Source organism: Cydia splendana, chromosome 27, assembly GCF_910591565.1.
Source record: "Cydia splendana chromosome 27, ilCydSple1.2, whole genome shotgun sequence".
NCBI classification, from domain to species: domain Eukaryota; kingdom Metazoa; phylum Arthropoda; class Insecta; order Lepidoptera; family Tortricidae; genus Cydia; species Cydia splendana.
Genome location: NC_085986.1, coordinates 8,169,798 through 8,188,838, shown reverse-complemented (window position 1 = coordinate 8,188,838; position 19,041 = coordinate 8,169,798). Strand labels below are relative to the sequence as shown.

Below are 19,041 nucleotides of genomic sequence, written 5' to 3'. Positions count from 1 at the left end.
TAGCAACCCGCCCCGGCTTCGCACGTTACACAAAACCTTAACAAATTATATAAGTACCTAAACCTTCCTCAAAAATTACTATTTATATTGATAGCCGAAAACCGCATGAAAATCCGTTATTATAGGTAGTTCGTTTTTTTTTGCATTAGAAAGAACTTGAAAGAAGGTAAGCGATCTTGACATGTCTAATAATTGAAAAACACTTTTTAAAAATCATTAACTATGAAAGCAGAAGAATATAAATGATCGTATAGATTCATAATTATTATTATTATTATTCTGTAAGCAGGCAGGCAGTTGTGGCAACTGATATTGCCTGTATCCATGGTATAATAATATACCCCGCCTGGTACTCCATTCCCGTCTTTTCTAGGTCACCTAACTGACACAAGCCTACGTCATCATGCGACAGCGCTATATGACAATATGCGATAGCGCTATATATAGCAGCCATGTTATTGTGACGTAGGCCTGTGTCACTCTGGGAATAGAAGACCATGTTTTATTAGACTATGCCTGTATCCAGTAATCATGGCCAATTATCGTTGACAAGTATATGTATAGATAGGTGTGTTTGTCTAATTTATTTTTAAATTGGTTCACATTTTGTGCTGAAACCACATCTTCAGGGAGTTTGTTCCAAGCCCTCACTACTCGGTTGCTCAAAAAGTGTTTGTATGGTAATTGTTACATATTTGCCATGACTTATTTTTAAAACGTGTTTGTCAATTAAAAGACACATCAAGACCTTTTTTCTAATGCTAAAAAAAACGAACTATAAGTCATTGAATGAATTAATTCATTAGATTTTAATGAAGCGTCTTAATTAATCCAAGCAAGGTGGATCGGGTACATATACATATTCATACTAATATTGTAATTGCGGAAGTATGTAGGTACCTAATGTCTGTTACCTCTTCACGCTTAAACCGCCAAACCGATTTAGTTAAAATTTGGTAAGTATAGAGATAGTTTGAGTCCCGGGGAAGGACATAGGATAGTTTTTATCCTGGAAATCATCCCTTAAGAGGGTGAAAAGCGGGATAGAAATATATTTACATTGTCCTTTACTGAGTGCCACCTAGTCCATCCACTGGGCCTTACTGAAAATCAGCGTTGCGGTATGTACCATATGGCTCATACCGTGACACCTAGCTGAGTGAGGACCATTTAGCGCAACATTTCATTTTGTGTAATTATTTTTAGTTTTTTAGTTTTAAGGTTGTATAACATTGTGCTAATAAATGCTTTCTTCTTCTTCTTCTTCTTCTTCATTTATAAAAAAAATATTCGTATAAGCAAATACTCAATTAACATATAAGAAAAACATAGAAATAATACCTAAAAAGGACTATTCAAAGGTTATCTGGAAGAAAACCCTTAAAGGGATAAGTTCACCTTTGTACTGCCTATCCTGTGCCAAAAATACAATTATACATACATACATAAGAAAAATCTTGTAATTTGTATGGGGAATCAATAAAACCGGCCAAGTGCGAGTCGGACTCGCGTTCCAAGGGTTCCGTATATTACACAATTTTTAACAATCAGTGCCGGATTAAGATATTTTGATGCCCTAAGCATTTCTAGGTGCCCCCTCTCCCTAGGGTCATCAAGATTACATTGATTTTTTGGTAAATTGAGAGAAGTTCATTGCCGCATTACAGCTGAGAATGGAAATCAGTCACATCATTTTATCACGAAAATTGACAGTGCCGCAGCAGTAATGTTGCAACAGAGTACCTAATGCTGTTGCAGTCGCCACCCGAATGTCACCTTTATCATAGCGTAGAAAGTAATAGAAACGCGAGCGAAGCGAGCGCGGAAATTTTTCGATATAAAAACGCAATATGATAGACAGTTGTACATTTTTACTTTTAGTATGGAAATCAGTCACATCATTTTATCACGGAAGTTGACAGTACTGCAGCAGTAACGTTGCAACAGAGTAATGTTGCTGCAGTCGCCACCCGAATGTCACCTTTATCATATATCCTTATAAAGTAATTGAAAACGCGAGCGAAGCGAGCGCGAAAATTTTTCGATATAAAAACGCAATTTTAATTTTAGTCCCAACCAGGCGCGAATCCAGGATTTCATACAGAGAAGGGATGGGACAGTTTTCTATCAGCCTAGCTTCACATAGGGCTCGATATTTAAGGGTCTCAGCGAGGTTGTTTTCATGCATAAAATATGCAAGAAAGCAGAGAGCTTGGAATTGAATTGGCGAAGTGTGAGAAAGGCAGTAGGCCCAGCTGCGAAAGAGGAAAGCTTGGATTTGGATCCACGCCCAAGTGTAATTAAGGCAGAAGATCAACTTTGCCGTAAGGCAGAAGGCCTCGCATAAGACCTAACGCCGAACCGCAAAAGAGTGGGTTGAAATCGAATCTATGCATGTAATCACGACTCTTCTACTGCTACCGATTGTTTCCCAAAGAATTACGCGCCATTATTTTGGCAAATTAGCTTTTGGACAGCTAAAAAATCGTGTGGTAAAAATGATGTGTCTGTCCCTAATTTTAAAATTTGTTCACCTTTTTCAACCTGGCATTTTGGTGCCCTCCCTGAACGTGGTGCCGTAAGCACGTGCTTGTTTTGCTTATTGGTTACAAAGTCTTTATTAATTCAACCATTAAAGTCGACGAGTACAAAAAACTTTAAGCTAGCTCTCAATTTAACATTTTTTTTAAACATTATTTTTAATTTGACCTTACAATTACTCGTAAGTAGGTAAGACCGTTAAATATTTAAAATGATTATCTTATCAAAAAATTATCACCAATTACTCTAAGAAAACTACTACTCTAAGTAATCCGGCACTGTTAACAATGTATTTTTTATGTGAAACGTGAGTGAAATCTCTTTAAAAAATCCGTAGGGGTCGGATTAAAAACTGTAATTAAGTCCGACTCACGCTTGACTGTACATTTCTAATAGGTTTTCCTGTCATCTATAGGTATAGACCTATTTTATGTATTTTTTTCAAAATTTTAGACCTAGTAGTTTCGGAGATAAGGGGGGGGGAATGGTCATTTTTTGCCTATTTTCTTGAATAACTTCTAAACTGTTGATTCGAAAATTATAAAAAAAATTATTTGAAATCCTTACAATAAGCTCTTTCATTTGATATGTAACATGATATAGTTTGAAAAAATTTTTTTTTTCATTTTTTCATTTACCCCCCAAAAGTGGCCCCCATGTTTAAAATTCATTTGTTTACGTTACATGTCCGTATTCGGGTCACAAACTTACATATGTGTACCAAATTTCAACTTGATTGGTCCAGTAGTTCCGGAGAAAATCGGCTGTGACAGACGGACAGACAGACAGACAGACAGACAGACGCACGAGTGATCCTATAAGGGTTCCGTTTTTTCCTTTTGAGGTACGGAACCCTAAAAAGCAGATTGGATAAAAATAAGCTAGAGTTAGACCAAGAAAACTCTGCAGTGATTTTGATAGCCCACGCAGTAGAAGTGTTATTTTTAAACGTTAATTAACGTCAAATTATGACGTATTAATAACACTTGCACTGCGTGGGCTATCAAAATAGCTGCAGTCTTTTCTTGGTCTAACTCTACCCAAATTACTAATTCTACGCAGACAAAGTCGCGGGCAATAACTAATAGTTTAATAAACGAGATATCTAAAGGAAAACGTGTATTTATCTCAATCAACTTGGTCAAGCACTTATAGGTCATCTAGATTGGCGCCGGCGTTAAGTGGTATCCAGACGGGACTGATCAAATCGGTCGATTTGATCAGAAATAAAATTGGCGTCAATCTCCAATTTAAGATTTATGGTGATATTAGAGCCCTCTAAATTGAAAAAATGCCCCAGAACGAAAATACTGGCGTCACAAATTGGTATTATTCCGCACATCATTTTATCGGTAATATCGGTCATTATCGGCAGTTGAATTCGGCGAGCCAAATTGGCGTTTGCGTCCGCACGTCCTGATTCGATCGGGAAATTTAATCAGATTGGCGAAAAATTGACTAATCTGGATATGCATTTAAACGAGGCGATGTATAAAGGCCGTAACAGACGGGCGTACCAGACCACGACCTTGGTCCTGTTCGATCGTGTGTGAGGTAGACATCCGACGCCGACGACGAGACGAGACGCCGTACATCCGTTAAGGACGCAGCTATAAGTGAGAGCGAGATAGAGATTTTGACTGGACCTATGTAGTTTAACGAAATATTGGAAGTATGTAGTTTAAATTCTATTGATATTTCTGGATTGGATCCTTTTCCCCAAATTACGTCCATTTATTCTGAGCAGAGCTCGCGGTTTTTCGCATATTTTATGATGTTGGAGGCAAATGAGTAGACGAATCGCCTGGTTGTCAGCGATTACCGGCGCCCATGGAAGCTACACCAGGGGTTGTAAGTCCATTGCCAGCCTTTAAGATGGGAGCACCTACGCTCTTATACATATTATTTTGACGACCGGTCTGGCCTAGTGGGTAGTGACCCTGCCTGTGAAGCCGATGATCCTGGGTTCAAATCCCGGTAAGGGCATTTATTTGTGTGATGAGCACAGATATTTGTTCCTGCGTCATGGATGTTTTCTATGTATGTATGTATTTGTATATTACATATATCGTTGTCTGAGTACCCACAACACCAGCCTTCTTGAGCTTACCGTGGGACTTAGTTAATTTGTGTAAGAATGTCCCTATAATATTATATAACACACACTTTTAGTACTTATTATGACAATGTGACGGCGCCATTGTTACGTGAAACTCATATGACCTTTACACTTCGTAGATACGATCCAGAGTTTCAGTCTTTTGTGCGATACGGAAGCTTGTGGCCTAAATAAGTCAACACTTCGCAAATCCAAAAGATCGTTACATCAAAAGAACTTTTACGGGACTTAGGCCTTTGTGTATCCAAGACAGTCTTTTGTCAACCAATCAGGGGCCAGTTTTATCCGCGAGCCTATAATGGGTGCCGTATTAAGGAAAGGTATAGTACCTGGTTTCAAATGTTGAACCGAAAAGTCTATGGAAGAGACTCTCATCTGTCTTTCGAACCTAGAGTGGAAATTAGGCCTTATTGGCTTTAACCTCCTGAGACCCAGAAGCAATTGTTTTGTTTTTGTAATTGGAACACTTAGTTACACAATAAAAGTTCAAAATAGATTTTGGAATATGGAATATGTACAAAAAATTGTACGCGGGGACTTAGGAGGTTAAGTTTAGTTCATGATATTTATATTATTATGTATGTTAGTTAGTCTATAAGGTACCTTCATGTAATATGGGCCTTGTTGCCTGAATCATGTCCTAAATTGGTCCTAAAGTCTTAAATCATTCATCACTGTAACATATTTCTTAGTAAAAAATAAGTAGTACCTATATTTAGGTATTAGAAGTATTAGAAATTAGAACATAGGTTACATGCATATAGAGAAAATACTCAGATATATTCTATGACCACAGAGTTTTTGCCATAAAATGAAGCAGACATAGACCAATATGTGAATTTATTCCGTGACTATGACATTCAGGCTCGGAATTTCTGAAAAATTCAGCTTGTGTGTGATGCGCAAGCGCCTGTGACTTTATTAGCAGCAGACCAAGACAGTAACATTGCTTTTCTAAAAGATCCACGGCACGTCCAGTGAATGTAGCCTAATTATAGATAACAATAGACATTGGAAGCATCAAGAATCATAGTTGGAGCAGTTGGGCACCAAAAATATAAAAGTTAATTTCCGTCCATCATCAAAAATAGAGGAACACTGTGTAAGACACCAGGCCGTTAAATTGTTTAACAAACTACCTGTAGAACTTAAAACAATCTTAGAAAGTAATATCTTTTAAACACAAATTAAAATAGTTTTTATTGAGAGGGTGTTTTTATACTGTAGATTTAGTGTTCGATTTTGTTTAGTCCCAAGTGTTGATTTACTTGTTTTTGTTTATAGTTTTAAGTGTGTGTGTGTAAAATGTATTTTCAAACACAAAATTCTGTATTGTTCATGAATAAATTACTATGACTATGACTCCTCCTTTCGGGTTTTCAGACGTTCGGAATCCTTCCGTTCGGAGTCCAGAATCCATGCATGATATACCTACCTAACTCCCTTAACGAATTTTTATCAAGCAAAAACGTTCTACAGTTCACGAAACATTAGCGTGCATCGTGTATCAAACAAAAAGCTAAAACTCTCATTTGACCTCTATTTCACTTCCTTAGCCAGATATCGCGTCCGATGTCACCTTCACACGAATGCGTAGGTACACCCAGTGACCCGAGCGACATTTGACTCGAGATAACCGATAGGACGGTCAAGTTTCTCGATAAGTTACGGTCTTTCCTCACACTAGCGTGACATTTGCAGCGATGGTGAACTTTTTTTGGCGCCAAACTTAGCAGGACTGAGGCCAGGCTCATTCAGCCGAAATGGTTGTTGTAGGCAAAACTAAATTATGAAAGAGAAAATAAACTTATGGAGCAATTATGAAAAGTCTGATTATTTACATTGTTCAATGTAAATCGTCTGTATACATTTTTTCACCTTATTTCAATGGGTTAAGGTGAAGAAATGTATACATATTTATGTCCTAGACTGTACCTGATCTGCATTTTGTCAAAAAAAAACGATAATCTTGACATTGTAATCCACCCAAGGGCCCAACGTTTTCTGTTCTCTTTCACGGCGCAGCAACTAGTATCATTACTCTCTCCTCGCTCTTTTAAAAATGCCGTTTGTCAAAAAAGGACAACCATACTGTTGACAAGATGGACTTCAAATCAAATCAAGTGTTGCCTTTTTTGATGCGCCCAGACTGTGTATGTGTGCGTAAAAGCGTATATGTGTGCTCTTTTAGGGATGTGAAAAGTCGATTTTAATCATATTATATATCGATAAACGCTACACAGCGGAACGAAATAGCGATTAATTGAAGCTTCAATATCTTCGTTAAACATAAACATAATTGAAATGCTAATGGATAATTAATATATTATAATGTAATAAAATAATTCAATTATTGCGGAACACATATTTTAGTAGGTATTTATGTATTTTAATTAAATATATGAACTTTCCCTTGGTTCCCTGCTGGGGCGTGACGATAAAATTGTGGTCTGATAACCACAATAAAGAATAAAAGCGTTTTTGTTCATTTTAGGTATCGTTAAACCTTTGAAGTAAAATTAAAATTGCAAGAAATGTCGATAGTTTATCGATATGACTTTATCGACATGGCTACAGCAAGGTGGGCCTCATTGTTAATCGTACACTAAACAAAAGTGGCAACAGTGACAGCTCGCTGAGACGGGACTTCTATATAAGGTGCTAACAAATTAGTCACGGATATTTTAAGAGATAATACATTACATTAAAACAATTAACTTTTAACTGTAATTAAGGAACCTTTGTATATCATTTTTTTGGTTTTCATTTACCGAACAAAAAAAATATTATAATTAATTTTTAAAATAATCACCCTATTTTGTACCTGTCAAGATGTTTAACACTGTCTGTCATGTCACGTCACGTCAAGTTTAAAGAGGTTCTAGAATGTCTAGAGGTCTCATTTAATTATCTTATTAACAGGATGTTTTAACGTAGCAAATTTGTTTCCTAGTTTTCTCCAAAAAAATAATAAAACCAATGATGTTCCATACTTAAATGTACTCCGAGAACCGAGTACTATCAGCTGTAAAAATATCCGTGACTAATTTGTTAGCACCTTATATATTAAATCTATGAATCCACCCATCGTTTTAATAACATTCTTATACGTTTAGTTTTTTGCACTTTTATTTATAAATCAAAAAATAACAAAAATACTTAGAAGACGAAGTGTTGCCTCTCTGTCGAACTTGTAAATTCGTACGTAAGTGTGACAGCGAGGCAACGTGGTTCGCGGTAGGCCCTCAGGGCTATAACCGCGAAAATCGAAGTTCCCAAATTGCTGCCATCTTTCTCTGCCACTCTAATTACGCCTTCATTGGAGCAAAAGAGAAAATCCCCTCAGGTTGCGAATTTCGGTTTTCGCGGTTCACTTTAGGCTATTTAGGTATTTAGGGTTGTCAAAATTCAAGTCATTATCTTATCTGTGGTCGTACACGCACAGGAATGTCAAGTTGTGTCAACCCTAAAGTAGCTAACACCCTACCGCACCGCACCAAGGTCATTATGGGACGCACCCATAAGTAAGAGGGAGAAAGCGATATCCCACAAGCGATATCGCTTTCTCCCTCTTACTTATGGGTGCGTCCCACAATGACCTTGGTGCGGTGCGATAGTGTGTTAGCTACTTAATAATTGCTCAGAGCAATCCTGAACCAAGGCCCCAACGCTGTCTGTTCTCTTTGACGGCGCAGCAACTAGTATAATTTCTCTCTCCTTGCTCTTTTAAAAATGCCGTTTGTCAAAAAAGGACAACCATGCTGTTGACAAGATGGACTTCAAATCAAGGTGTCCCCTTTTTAGGTAGACCCAGGTGTGCATGTGTGCGTAAAAGCGTATATGTGTGCTCTTTTAGGGATGTGAAAAGTCGATTTTAATCATGTTATATATCGATAAACGCTACACAGCGGAACGAAATAGCGATTATTGAAGCTTCAATATCTTCGTTAAACATAAACATAATTGAAATGCTAATGGATAATTAATATATTAGAATATAATAAAATAATTCAATTATTGCGGAACACATATTTTAGTAGGTATTTATGTATTTTAATTAAATATCAACTTTCCCTTGGTTCCCTGCTGGGGCGTGACGATAAAATTGTGATCTGATAACCACAACAAAGAATAAAAGCGGTTTTGTTCATTTTAGGTATCGTTAAACCTTTGAAGTAAAATTAAAATTGCAAGAAATGTCGATAGTTTATCGATATGACTTTATCGACATGGCTACAGCAAGGTGGGCCACATTGTTAATCGTACACTAAACAAAAGTCCCACTGACAGCTCGCTTGGACGTTGGACGTCATCTCTGTATATTATATATCTATGTGCCATGAATCTAGTATTAACTGGATTGGGCATGAGTGGTGGGGATAACTGACAGAACGGGATAGTCTTACGTATCTTTCAGTAGGAGTAGCAGCGAAAGAGCTATTATTGTTTGTCCTTGTCACAGTCTCACATTTTATTTGTTCCCCACCTTTTTTTTTTAGTATGGATAATGGTGGGCAACAAATGAATTCGACCAATCACAGTGTCGTATTTGCGTATGTTTTGTCCCTCACGGAGGCACGCGTATACCACTTCTATACGATCCTACCTTCTATGCTATGTGCTGAGCCGAACGGAGCCGAGAATGCCCGAAAAGATCAATTTCGCCCCCCTGATTATAATAAAAATTCTATCACTCAAGCTGGAGCGTTGCAGAGCCATTTTCCATTCCCTATCTATTTTCCATTAAGGAATTCCCGCGGCATACCTCCGTGATGGAATGCTGGGTATTGCATTACACAGTCCAGACGAGTTTAGACTTTATGTTTAAGAATTATGGTTGCTTTTTGAGTGTTCGTAGGCTGTGTATTCTACAGTGCGAATGCGGGCGAGTCGAGAGGTCGAAAAAAACTTGCTTCCGAAAAATATGGCGAGCGAGATGGCTTTAGGGTGACCTCTGTCTATAAATTATTTGTATGCGATTTGCAATATATAGTTAGTAGAGGAATCTTGTCAGTAGAAAAAGGCGGCAAGTTTAAAAAATGTAGGCGCGAAGGGTTATCATCACATAGAAAATTTGAAATTCGCGCCTTTTTCTACTGACAAGATTAGCTTGACCAAGTATAAAATAATTATTTGTTGCACAGCCTGTAGATGCCTAAAGCTAAAGGCTTGTACAGACCTTGCAACAAATGGCATGCGATGACTGCTATGTTTGTGTGCGTGATCTTTATTTGTGTGCACTCTAGGGTTATGCTTGTTCGATATATTTCCTTATCGATGAAATATACCTAGGAAAATTTTAAATTATGACATCTAGTGTAAATTTCATTCGACAGCATGACATGACGTTTGCGATAAGTGTCTTTTTATATGGGATTTTAAGTTTCCAAAACGTCCCGCTTGGCGCGCTGTGCAAAATGCCATACAAAAATAGATATAACGCAAACGCGAACGCTCGTCACGCTAACGAATGAAATTTAAACTAGGGGTTTAGACTTCTATGGGGCTGTCCATAAATTACGTCATCGTTTTTTGACGATTTTCGACCCCCCCCCCCTAAAATCATCCAAAAATCATGCTTCGAATGACCCCGTTTCCTCCTACGTCATGCTACCATCCCCCCCCCCCCTAATTTGAAATGACGTAGTTTATGAATAGCCCCAAAGTTATTGACCGATTAATTTCGATTGATGTGTAAAGCCCCCTCCAGACTATGCGCGTGAATCGCGGGCGAAGCCGCGAACGCAAGTGTGGAGTCGATTTTCGCAGACAGCGAAATCGACTCCACACTCGCGTTCGCGGCTTCGCCCGCGATTCATGCGCATAGTCTGGAGGGGGCTTTATATGTATAGATGGTCAAGCAAATCTTGTCAGTAGAAAAAGGCGCGAAATTCAAATATTTCTATGAGACGATATACCTTCGCGCCTACATTTTTCAAATTTGCCGCCTTTTTCTACTGACAAGATCTGCTTGACCAACTTTAGGTACCTTTTGATAGAACAACGCAACCTAACCTTGAGCAGTTTCATTAATATCGTCTAATTAATATATCTCAGATAATTGAACAATCAGGCCAGTAATAACACGCGATTTTAATACACCCAATTTTTACGTTAATTCAGTCTTAATCATGATTTCCTTTGACTAATAACGTCAGTGTTTTCGGCCGAAAAATTAAAAAATAAACCGCTATGTTGTGTTTGAAATTAAATATGTTTTGTATCCAAATACCTAGTGTAAATGGTGGTTAGTACAGTGTTATACGTAATTGACTATGTTAATATACCTACTCATGGACAAATTTAAAGCAACGCAAAAAAGTTTCAATTACTGGATTACAGTACCTAAAGTAACTGACTACTGAGTAATGGTTGACTGATAGAGAATGCCTTTGGGCATTAAGTCCGCCATTTGTACATTATTTATGTTGTTGTTGTTATGTTGAAGCTGCTGATTTCTCCTTACTGCCTCTGCTAGCTACACATCATAATATCGACTCTCCGGACTCGTGGCTGGACGTCATCCTGACGTCCTCTACGGATAATGTTGTCAAATCGGGCCAAATGCTAGCACCAGGTTTCTCCCATCATGACCTAATTTATTTAACCTATAAGGTCAAACCGCCCAAGCAAAAGCCAGTCATATTAAACCTACGGAGCTTTGCCCGACTCGATACAGATTTACTAAAGCGGGATGCCGCTTGTGCCGACTGGGCTGCCACTTATGATGCACCGACGGTAGATGAAAAAGTAGCCAACTTCAATACCACTCTCCTAAATCTATTCGATGTTCATGCACCAGTTCGTGCAGTAAAGCTGAAGCGGCCACCTGCTCCGTGGATCACTAGGGATGTTCGGATGGCCATGTCTAGGCGTGATAAAGCGTTTCGGGCTTACAAGCGAGATCGGTGTGATGCGAGCTGGGTTCATTTTAAAGCTGCGAGAAACCGCTGTAACCAGATGGTGAGAGCTGCGAAGCGCCGTTACATCCATGAAAATATTTTATCTTCCTCTTGGACGTCCATGAAAATATTTTATCCCCCGCTGACACATGGAAATTCCTAAGGTCACTTGGTATCGGTAAAACTAAAGGTGACGTGGATTCTACTTCTTTCACTTTAGACCAATTAAATACTCACTTTGCTAAAACCACATCCCTCAACTCAATAGTAAAATTTAAAACTTTATCCCTTATTGCTTCTTTCTCTGCTCCCGATATCGATTCTTTTGTCTTTAGTCCTGTATCTCTTGAAGAAATCCGCAAAATTATTTTGTCCATTAAGTCTAAGGCTGTGGGTCATGATAGCGTGAGTCGAGTTATGGTCATCCACATTCTTGATTATATTCTGCCGGTACTTTCGCATATTATTAATACATCTTTGTGCACTGGGGTTTTTCCTTCTTGTTGGCGTAAGGCCTTTGTCATTCCTCTACCTAAAATTAATAACCCCAGTTCTCTCACTCATTTTCGGCCGATCTCTATCCTTCCGTTTCTATCTAAAATTCTCGAGGCAGCGGCCCATAAACAAATTTCGAAGTTTATTCACCAGTATAATCTCTTGTCACCACTTCAGTCTGGTTTCCGAGCCGGTCACAGTACCACCACAGCACTTCTTAAAGTTGCCGAGGATATTCGACTTGGGATGGAAGCTGGTAACGTTACGGTGCTGGTGCTTATAGATTTCTCTAATGCCTTCAATGTGGTTGACCATGACCTACTACTCGCTACTTTGACTCACTTGCGTGTGTCTTCAGAGGCAACAAAATGATTTTCCTCCTATTTGTCAGATCGTGTCCAGGCAGTTCGTGCTGGCCGCTCACTGTCTGATTGGTGTGCGCTAGACACTGGAGTCCCTCAGGGAGGTATTCTTTCTCCCTTTTTATTTTCTGTGTTTATCAACCTAATTACCACCAATATTCGTTGCTCCTATCATTTGTACGCCGACGATCTGCAGCTGTACGCTCAAGCTAACGTGAACGAGATAAACACGGCCATCTCGTTGCTTAACAATGATCTGGATCGCATCGCGGAATGGTCTGACAGTTTTGGGATTAGTGTCAACCCAGCCAAGTGCCAAGCCATAGTTTTGGGAAGCCAGCGGCAAATCTCTAAGCTTAATTCAGTTTCTATCGCACCGATCCTGTTTGATGAGGCTATTATTCCTGTGAGCGCAAAGGTTAAAAATTTAGGGTTAATTTTTGATTCTACCTTTTCCTGGAGCGGCCATATGGCGGATGTGAGCAGAAAGGTTTCAGGAACATTAAGATCTCTCTATAAGTTTAAGAATTTCCTACCAGTTAGCACGAAAAAGATGTTGGTACAGGCGTTGATTTTGCCAATTATTGATTATGGTGATGTGTGTACAACGAACGCCACTCAAGAGTCCCTTAACAAACTAGAACGCCTCCTCAACAATGGCATACGATTCATCTTTGGCCTGCGTAAATACGATCGTATTTCCTTCTACCGCCGCCAACTCAATTGGCTCTCTATCCGTCGCCGTAGATGCCTTAGAATACTTTGTACTCTTTTTTCTATTATGTTTGAGCCTTTTGCTCCTGAATATCTTAAGAATAAGTTCGTGTTTGACACCCCTCGCCCAGGCTGTGAGCTGCGAACCTCTCGTATTCTCAAACTTTCAGTTCCTGCTCACAATACTGGTTTCATGACTAATTCCTTCGCTGTCCAGGCGAATCGTCTCTGGAATTCACTCCCTCTTAACATAAGACAAGCCCCGAGCAAATTTGCTTTTAAGAGGATGCTGCATAAACATCTGCTGAAACAAGAGTATGAGTAGGTAGTATCCATCGTAATATATTAGTATGTATGTGAGAATTATGTAGTAGTATATTCATTGTATATATTTTTATCTGTGTATTGTATATGTAGTTTATTATGTTTTTCAGTTGTTTGCAATAGTTCCTAATTGAATTCTCTTACTCTTCTTCTTGCACCATTTTTATTACATCTCTGTTTAGCCCTATGGTTGACTGGTAGAGAATGCCTTTAGGCATTAAGTCCGCCATTTGTACATTTTATTTGTATTTTGTGCAATAAAGTTTAAATAAATAAATAAATAAATTATTGTATATATTTGTACAATAAAGTTTAGATAAATAAAGTAATTTCAAAATTAGTTATTAAACTTTTTTCCGTTCCTCTAATTTTGTCCATGAGTGTATAAATTCAGTAATAATGTACGAGTATATCTCACATGATTTTAATGAATCAGCTCAGTCACGGAGCGCGATTTTTAAACTTTTACTTTTCTCTAGACAATTTTACTTTTATTCAGTTTTAATTAAATAAATAAAAATAAATAAAATGTTTATTTTCTAATGAATATTCACAAAGGTACAGTTTTTACTGACCTCCACACTAGGCAACGCCTGTCCTGTGGAGGAGCTTGACACTTTAGAATACTATCTAAAAAATATATAACAGTAAAGGTAATAATTATAAAGTATTTCAGTGAGACTATTACAAAACTGAATTACACTAGTTTTATCATTTAGAATGTATACAAAGCTAGTCAGCAGGTAATACTGAACACTGTGAAAGGAACGTAAAACAAACTGACAGCCCGTTCACACAGAGTCTCCGTAGTTACGGTACCCGTTTTAACGGATACAACAAAAAAATATGCTTTGTTCACACATAGGCAACGTATAACGTTCAACGTATCCGGCATTAACTGAGAGCCCGTTCACACAGTCTCCGTAATTACGGTACACGTAAATTCGCAGTATACTACCGCTAGTCTACCAGCATGGACGTTGTCGTGTTGTATTGGTACTATCGCCGGCGGAGACGGTACAATCGGCGTTATTGGCCAAACTGTCAGGGTCCCTCTATGACATTTGGTCGAGCACCCCCCCACCTAGGTCTGACCGTTTGGCCGGACCGTCCAACATTTTTCTGACCGGAAGCGGTAGACCAAAAGTCGGAAGTTTCTGGGGGTCACCAAGCCGCCCTCTATACGACCGTACCAAAGTCAAACACCCCACGAACCTCCTTCTGGGAGAACAATTGTGTCAATCAATCTTCGGGCTGCGGGAATGACGAACAATGCAAAATCCTATACAAAAAGTGTGTTAAGCGAGCCCGAAGGGCGAGCTTCAGGCCGGGAGGCCGAAGGCCGACCCCGGCGGAGGGCCGAAGGCCCAGACACTCCACCCCGACTCCCAAAACGCGAGGCCGAAGGCCGAGCTGCGTGAATGCAGATCCTCCAAGCGTTCTACAAAGTCAACTGTTTTGATAAGCGGAACCGGCGGGCCGAAGGCCCGACGGCGAAGCGTCGAGGGATTGCGAAGGCCGAAGGCCGAGCTCCGCGTAGGGCCGAAGGCCCGAAGCGTCACACTAGATGGGGAAGTTGTTGGGCCGTGTTTAAGCTCCAACTTCCCTCTTGAGCCCCGGAGCAAAATCAACCCTCCAAGTGTTTTAATAAGCGAAGCGTCGAGGGATTGCGAAGGCCGGAGGCCGAGCTCCGCGTAGGGCCGAAGGCCCGAAGCGTCCCCTACGAGTTCCCAAGCACGCGAGGCCGAAGGCCGAGCTGCGGGAATGAAGTGCTCGCATGCGGATCTTTTCTTTCTAGCAAAACTACAACTTCATTTCCTTTTCCCTCTGGAAAACAAACTACTACACAAAAACTACAGCACCAACAACAGCACAAACAACATCACAAACAACAGCACCAACAACAACAATATATTTAACTAAAGAGCTCCCCCCGCCCCGCACCCCACACACAGTTTATATCCAGTAAAAACGTACGGATACATGACGGATACGTATTCCGTTCATCCAGTATTTCGATGACAAAACGGAATGTCATAATTTAACGGACCGACATTTTTTACTGTATACTGAATACTGTGTCATATGTGAAGTCGCTCATACAACTCCATACGCCATCAATGAAAAAAAACGTATACGATAAAACGGAACAGTAAAACGGAGACCCTGTGTGAACGGGCTGTGAGAAGGAAAAAGAATGACTTAACATAATAAAAAGAAATTTAAGTCACTAGTCTAATTTATGATTGTGTGTGTGTATGTGTGGGTGCTTGTGAATGTGGATGTGTTGTGAGTGTATGTGTGTGATTGAGTGCGTATGTTTATGTCCATATGAGTATGAAGGTTTGTATCAATATGGTATCCTTATGAGGTTTTCAGTCTCTGAGTAGGATAGGTGCATCAAACAGTTTAATAATAGTTTTTTTGTTTGAATTACTGAATTATGACTTGGGTTGACTAAGTCGGCTGTTGTTGGCCGAAAAAAATGGCCGCTATGTTGTGTTTAAATATGTTTTGCATCTCTGGTCGTAGTGGTTAGTAGTGTTATTCGTTATAGGAGCATTATCATTATCACACTGGCGATTTGCGGGAGAGTGAAAAGTGTTACAGTATTTCTGCATAATAATATAATTTCTTGGCCCTTGGCCTCCGACCCCAAGGCAGACCAATAAAGCGATGGCTCGTTGCTGTTAAAGCAAAAGCAGACATGAGCCCGTTCACGCTCATGTCGGCGTCGTCTCGTGTGAGCCGCTCACACGAGACGACGCCCATAATCGCACAAAGTGGAGGAAAGCAAGTAGGAAAGCGGACCCTGGCAAATGCCGGGATAACGCTAGGTGGAAGAAGAAGAATATGTTTTTTTGGGTTTAAACCCCTATTCTCTCTAAGGTCTATTTTATGCAGCCGTTACTAGTTACTACTGCTTGCTACTACTGACTCCGTTTTAAAAGCAATTTTATCATTCTATTTATATGGTTCAAATTCGTGTAACAGCTCATTCCGAGATAACACATTTAATTTGGGTCATGTTGTCAAAAAATGAGTTTTTCGGAATATATGTAAGTACGTGTATGTAATGTCTGTCTGATATCTCTTTCATGCTATTTATTAATCCAATGAATTTTTTTACCAATGGACCTGATATCTGATTCTAGACTTTTTCGATAGTTTCTATTATACAGTGAAACCTGGATAAGTGAGACTTCAAGGGACGAGCAGATTTGTCTCACTTAAAGAGGTATTCCACTTACCCAGGCTCTCAGTTAGCCAGGTACAAATAAATGTCTGTCTCATTTACAGAGGGTTCTATTAATAGAGGTGAGAATAGAGTATATTTCAGTTATAGAGGTGTTTAATAAGGTATTTTGTAATTATCTTTAAAAATAATTATGGTAGAATAACCCTTGTCCCTGAATATTTTTTAAGTCTGTTTAAATATTTCTTTGAATTTATGTTGAATGATTCTCCAAAGGATAGATATTTTAAAATAAAATAAAATTTGATACGGACTTCATTGCGTCTTAGAAATTTATTAAATGAAAATTTGTTTATTCGTGTTACTTATCAAGATTTCAGCTTTCGTTTCGATAGTTTTAACTACATAAAGTAACTAATTCAAACTTGAAGTCGTTTAGACACAATTAAGCAAATGCGGAATTTGTGGATAGACTAAGAGTTAGTAAGAATACGGAAATTGATCAATAAAGTCCAAGTTAGAGAGGTCATAGATTAACGTTATCTCAGATACAGAGGTCAATTCCTATACAATTCTAAAAAACAATTAGCAAAATGTAATCTTATAAATATAGTCTCAGTAAAAGAGGTAAAATACACTCTCTGTCTCAATTATAGAGGTAAATGTGACTATAAAATCACAACAATTAATCCCAGTTATAGAGGTTCGTTTTATCTCACTAACAGAGGTAATTCAGTGCTAAAGTGTCGGGACCGCACTATGAGTCCCAGCTATAGAGGTTTCTCACTTATCCAGGTCCCACTTAACCAGGTTTCACTGTATTTGATATTTTTATTGTTTATTAGTTAAATTCAAATACCTCATTGGGTCCGTGCTGCACGAATCGGGTGAAATCGATCACGACGTCCAAGCCCGAATTAACGGAAAGCGGCCTCAGATGCGATTTCGCCCACGGTTAGATTTGCTCACGCTACCCCACTGCCTATGAGATGAGTTGTAGGTACAGTTATATTGATATTGACAGTAAATTTTGATTGCAGGTCAGAAGATGAGCGACCAGGAGCAGGCTAGGTGCTCCTCAAGTGAGAGCGACAATTTCGAGAAAATCGACTCTGAAGACCTGCCTGAACAGAATGTGAGTATCTTACTCAATTATTAAACAGGTATAGCGGGCTTAACGCGAACCACATTCGACGTGTTAGCTCCCTGTCACACTTACGTACAAATTTACAAGTGCGACAGAGAGGCAACACGTCGAACGGGGTTCGCGGTAGACCCTCTGGTACCCCTAGTGTCCTTCATTCATAGCGTGATGACGTTCGTTTGCGTTATGTTTGTTTTGTATGGGATTTTGAACAGTGCGCCAAGCGGGACGTTTTGGAAACTCAAAATCCCATACAAAATGACACGATATCGAATGAAATTTACACCAGGGGTTCAGGAGAGCAACCGCGAAATACGAAATTCGAAGTTTCGTTACCTGCCTCTCTATCGCACGAATATGCAAGAGTGATAGAGAGGCAGATAACGAAATTAAGATTTTCGTGTTTCGCGGTATTGGCCCTCTGTAGGCCTAGCACATGATTGGCGCGACAGTATCTCGCCGCGAGATCGACTACCCGTCCCTCTTTAATTAATACATTTAGAAAAAGACGGGTAGCCCACCCACATATGCTAGCCCGGCTGATATGCTTGTCCGACCTGTCGTGAATATTTTAGCATATTTTACAAGATGACCTCTCGTATAATTATTTATTGGTCAAGCAAATCTTGTCAGTAGAAAAAGGCGGAAAATTTTAAAAATGTAGGCGCGAAGGGTTATCGCCCCATAGAAAATTTTAACTTCGCGCCTTTTTCTACTGACAAGATTTGCTTGACCAAGTATATTTATTAGCCTGTTGTGTCCCACTGCTGGGCAAAGGCCTCCCTCTCTTTCTTCCATCTCTCTCTCTCGCATTGACTTTACATATTGGTATGTCTTCCAGGGCAAGCCAGGGTTCACTGTGGGCGAGGACGAAGACGAGGGCCCGGCGCATGAAGGCGGGGATTTCTTCCCCAACGCCCCCCCTCCTAATCTGAAGCCGAAGCTGACCATAGCCCAGCAGCTCGCGTTGGCAGAGAAGCGGAGTAAACTCAAGTAAGATGGCGGGAACATGCCCCGTAATAAAAAAAAATTTCGTTTAATTTTTTTTTTCTCTTTTTAGGGTTCCGTACCTCAAAAGGAAAAAACGGAACCCTTATAGGATCACTCGTGCGTCTGTCTGTCTGTCTGTCTGTCTGTCTGTCTGTCTGTCTGTCTGTCTGTCCGTCTGTCACAGCCGATTTTCTCCGGAACTACTGGACCAATCAAGTTGAAATTTGGTACACATATGTAAGTTTGTGACCCAA

At 39.5% G+C, this 19,041-nt stretch overlaps 1 protein-coding gene across 1 annotated transcript in view; it reads left to right on the top strand.

Moving 5' to 3' along the window:
* The window catches only part of LOC134803699 (acetyl-CoA carboxylase), a 177,392-nt gene that overhangs the window by 984 nt on the left and 157,367 nt on the right, over positions 1 to 19,041 (top strand). Inside the window, exons 2-3 of the mRNA XM_063776493.1 lie at positions 17,694 to 17,788; positions 18,639 to 18,790. Of these exons, the coding sequence (XP_063632563.1) occupies positions 17,694 to 17,788; positions 18,639 to 18,790 (247 nt within the window). The remainder of the gene's footprint in view (positions 1 to 17,693; positions 17,789 to 18,638; positions 18,791 to 19,041) is intronic.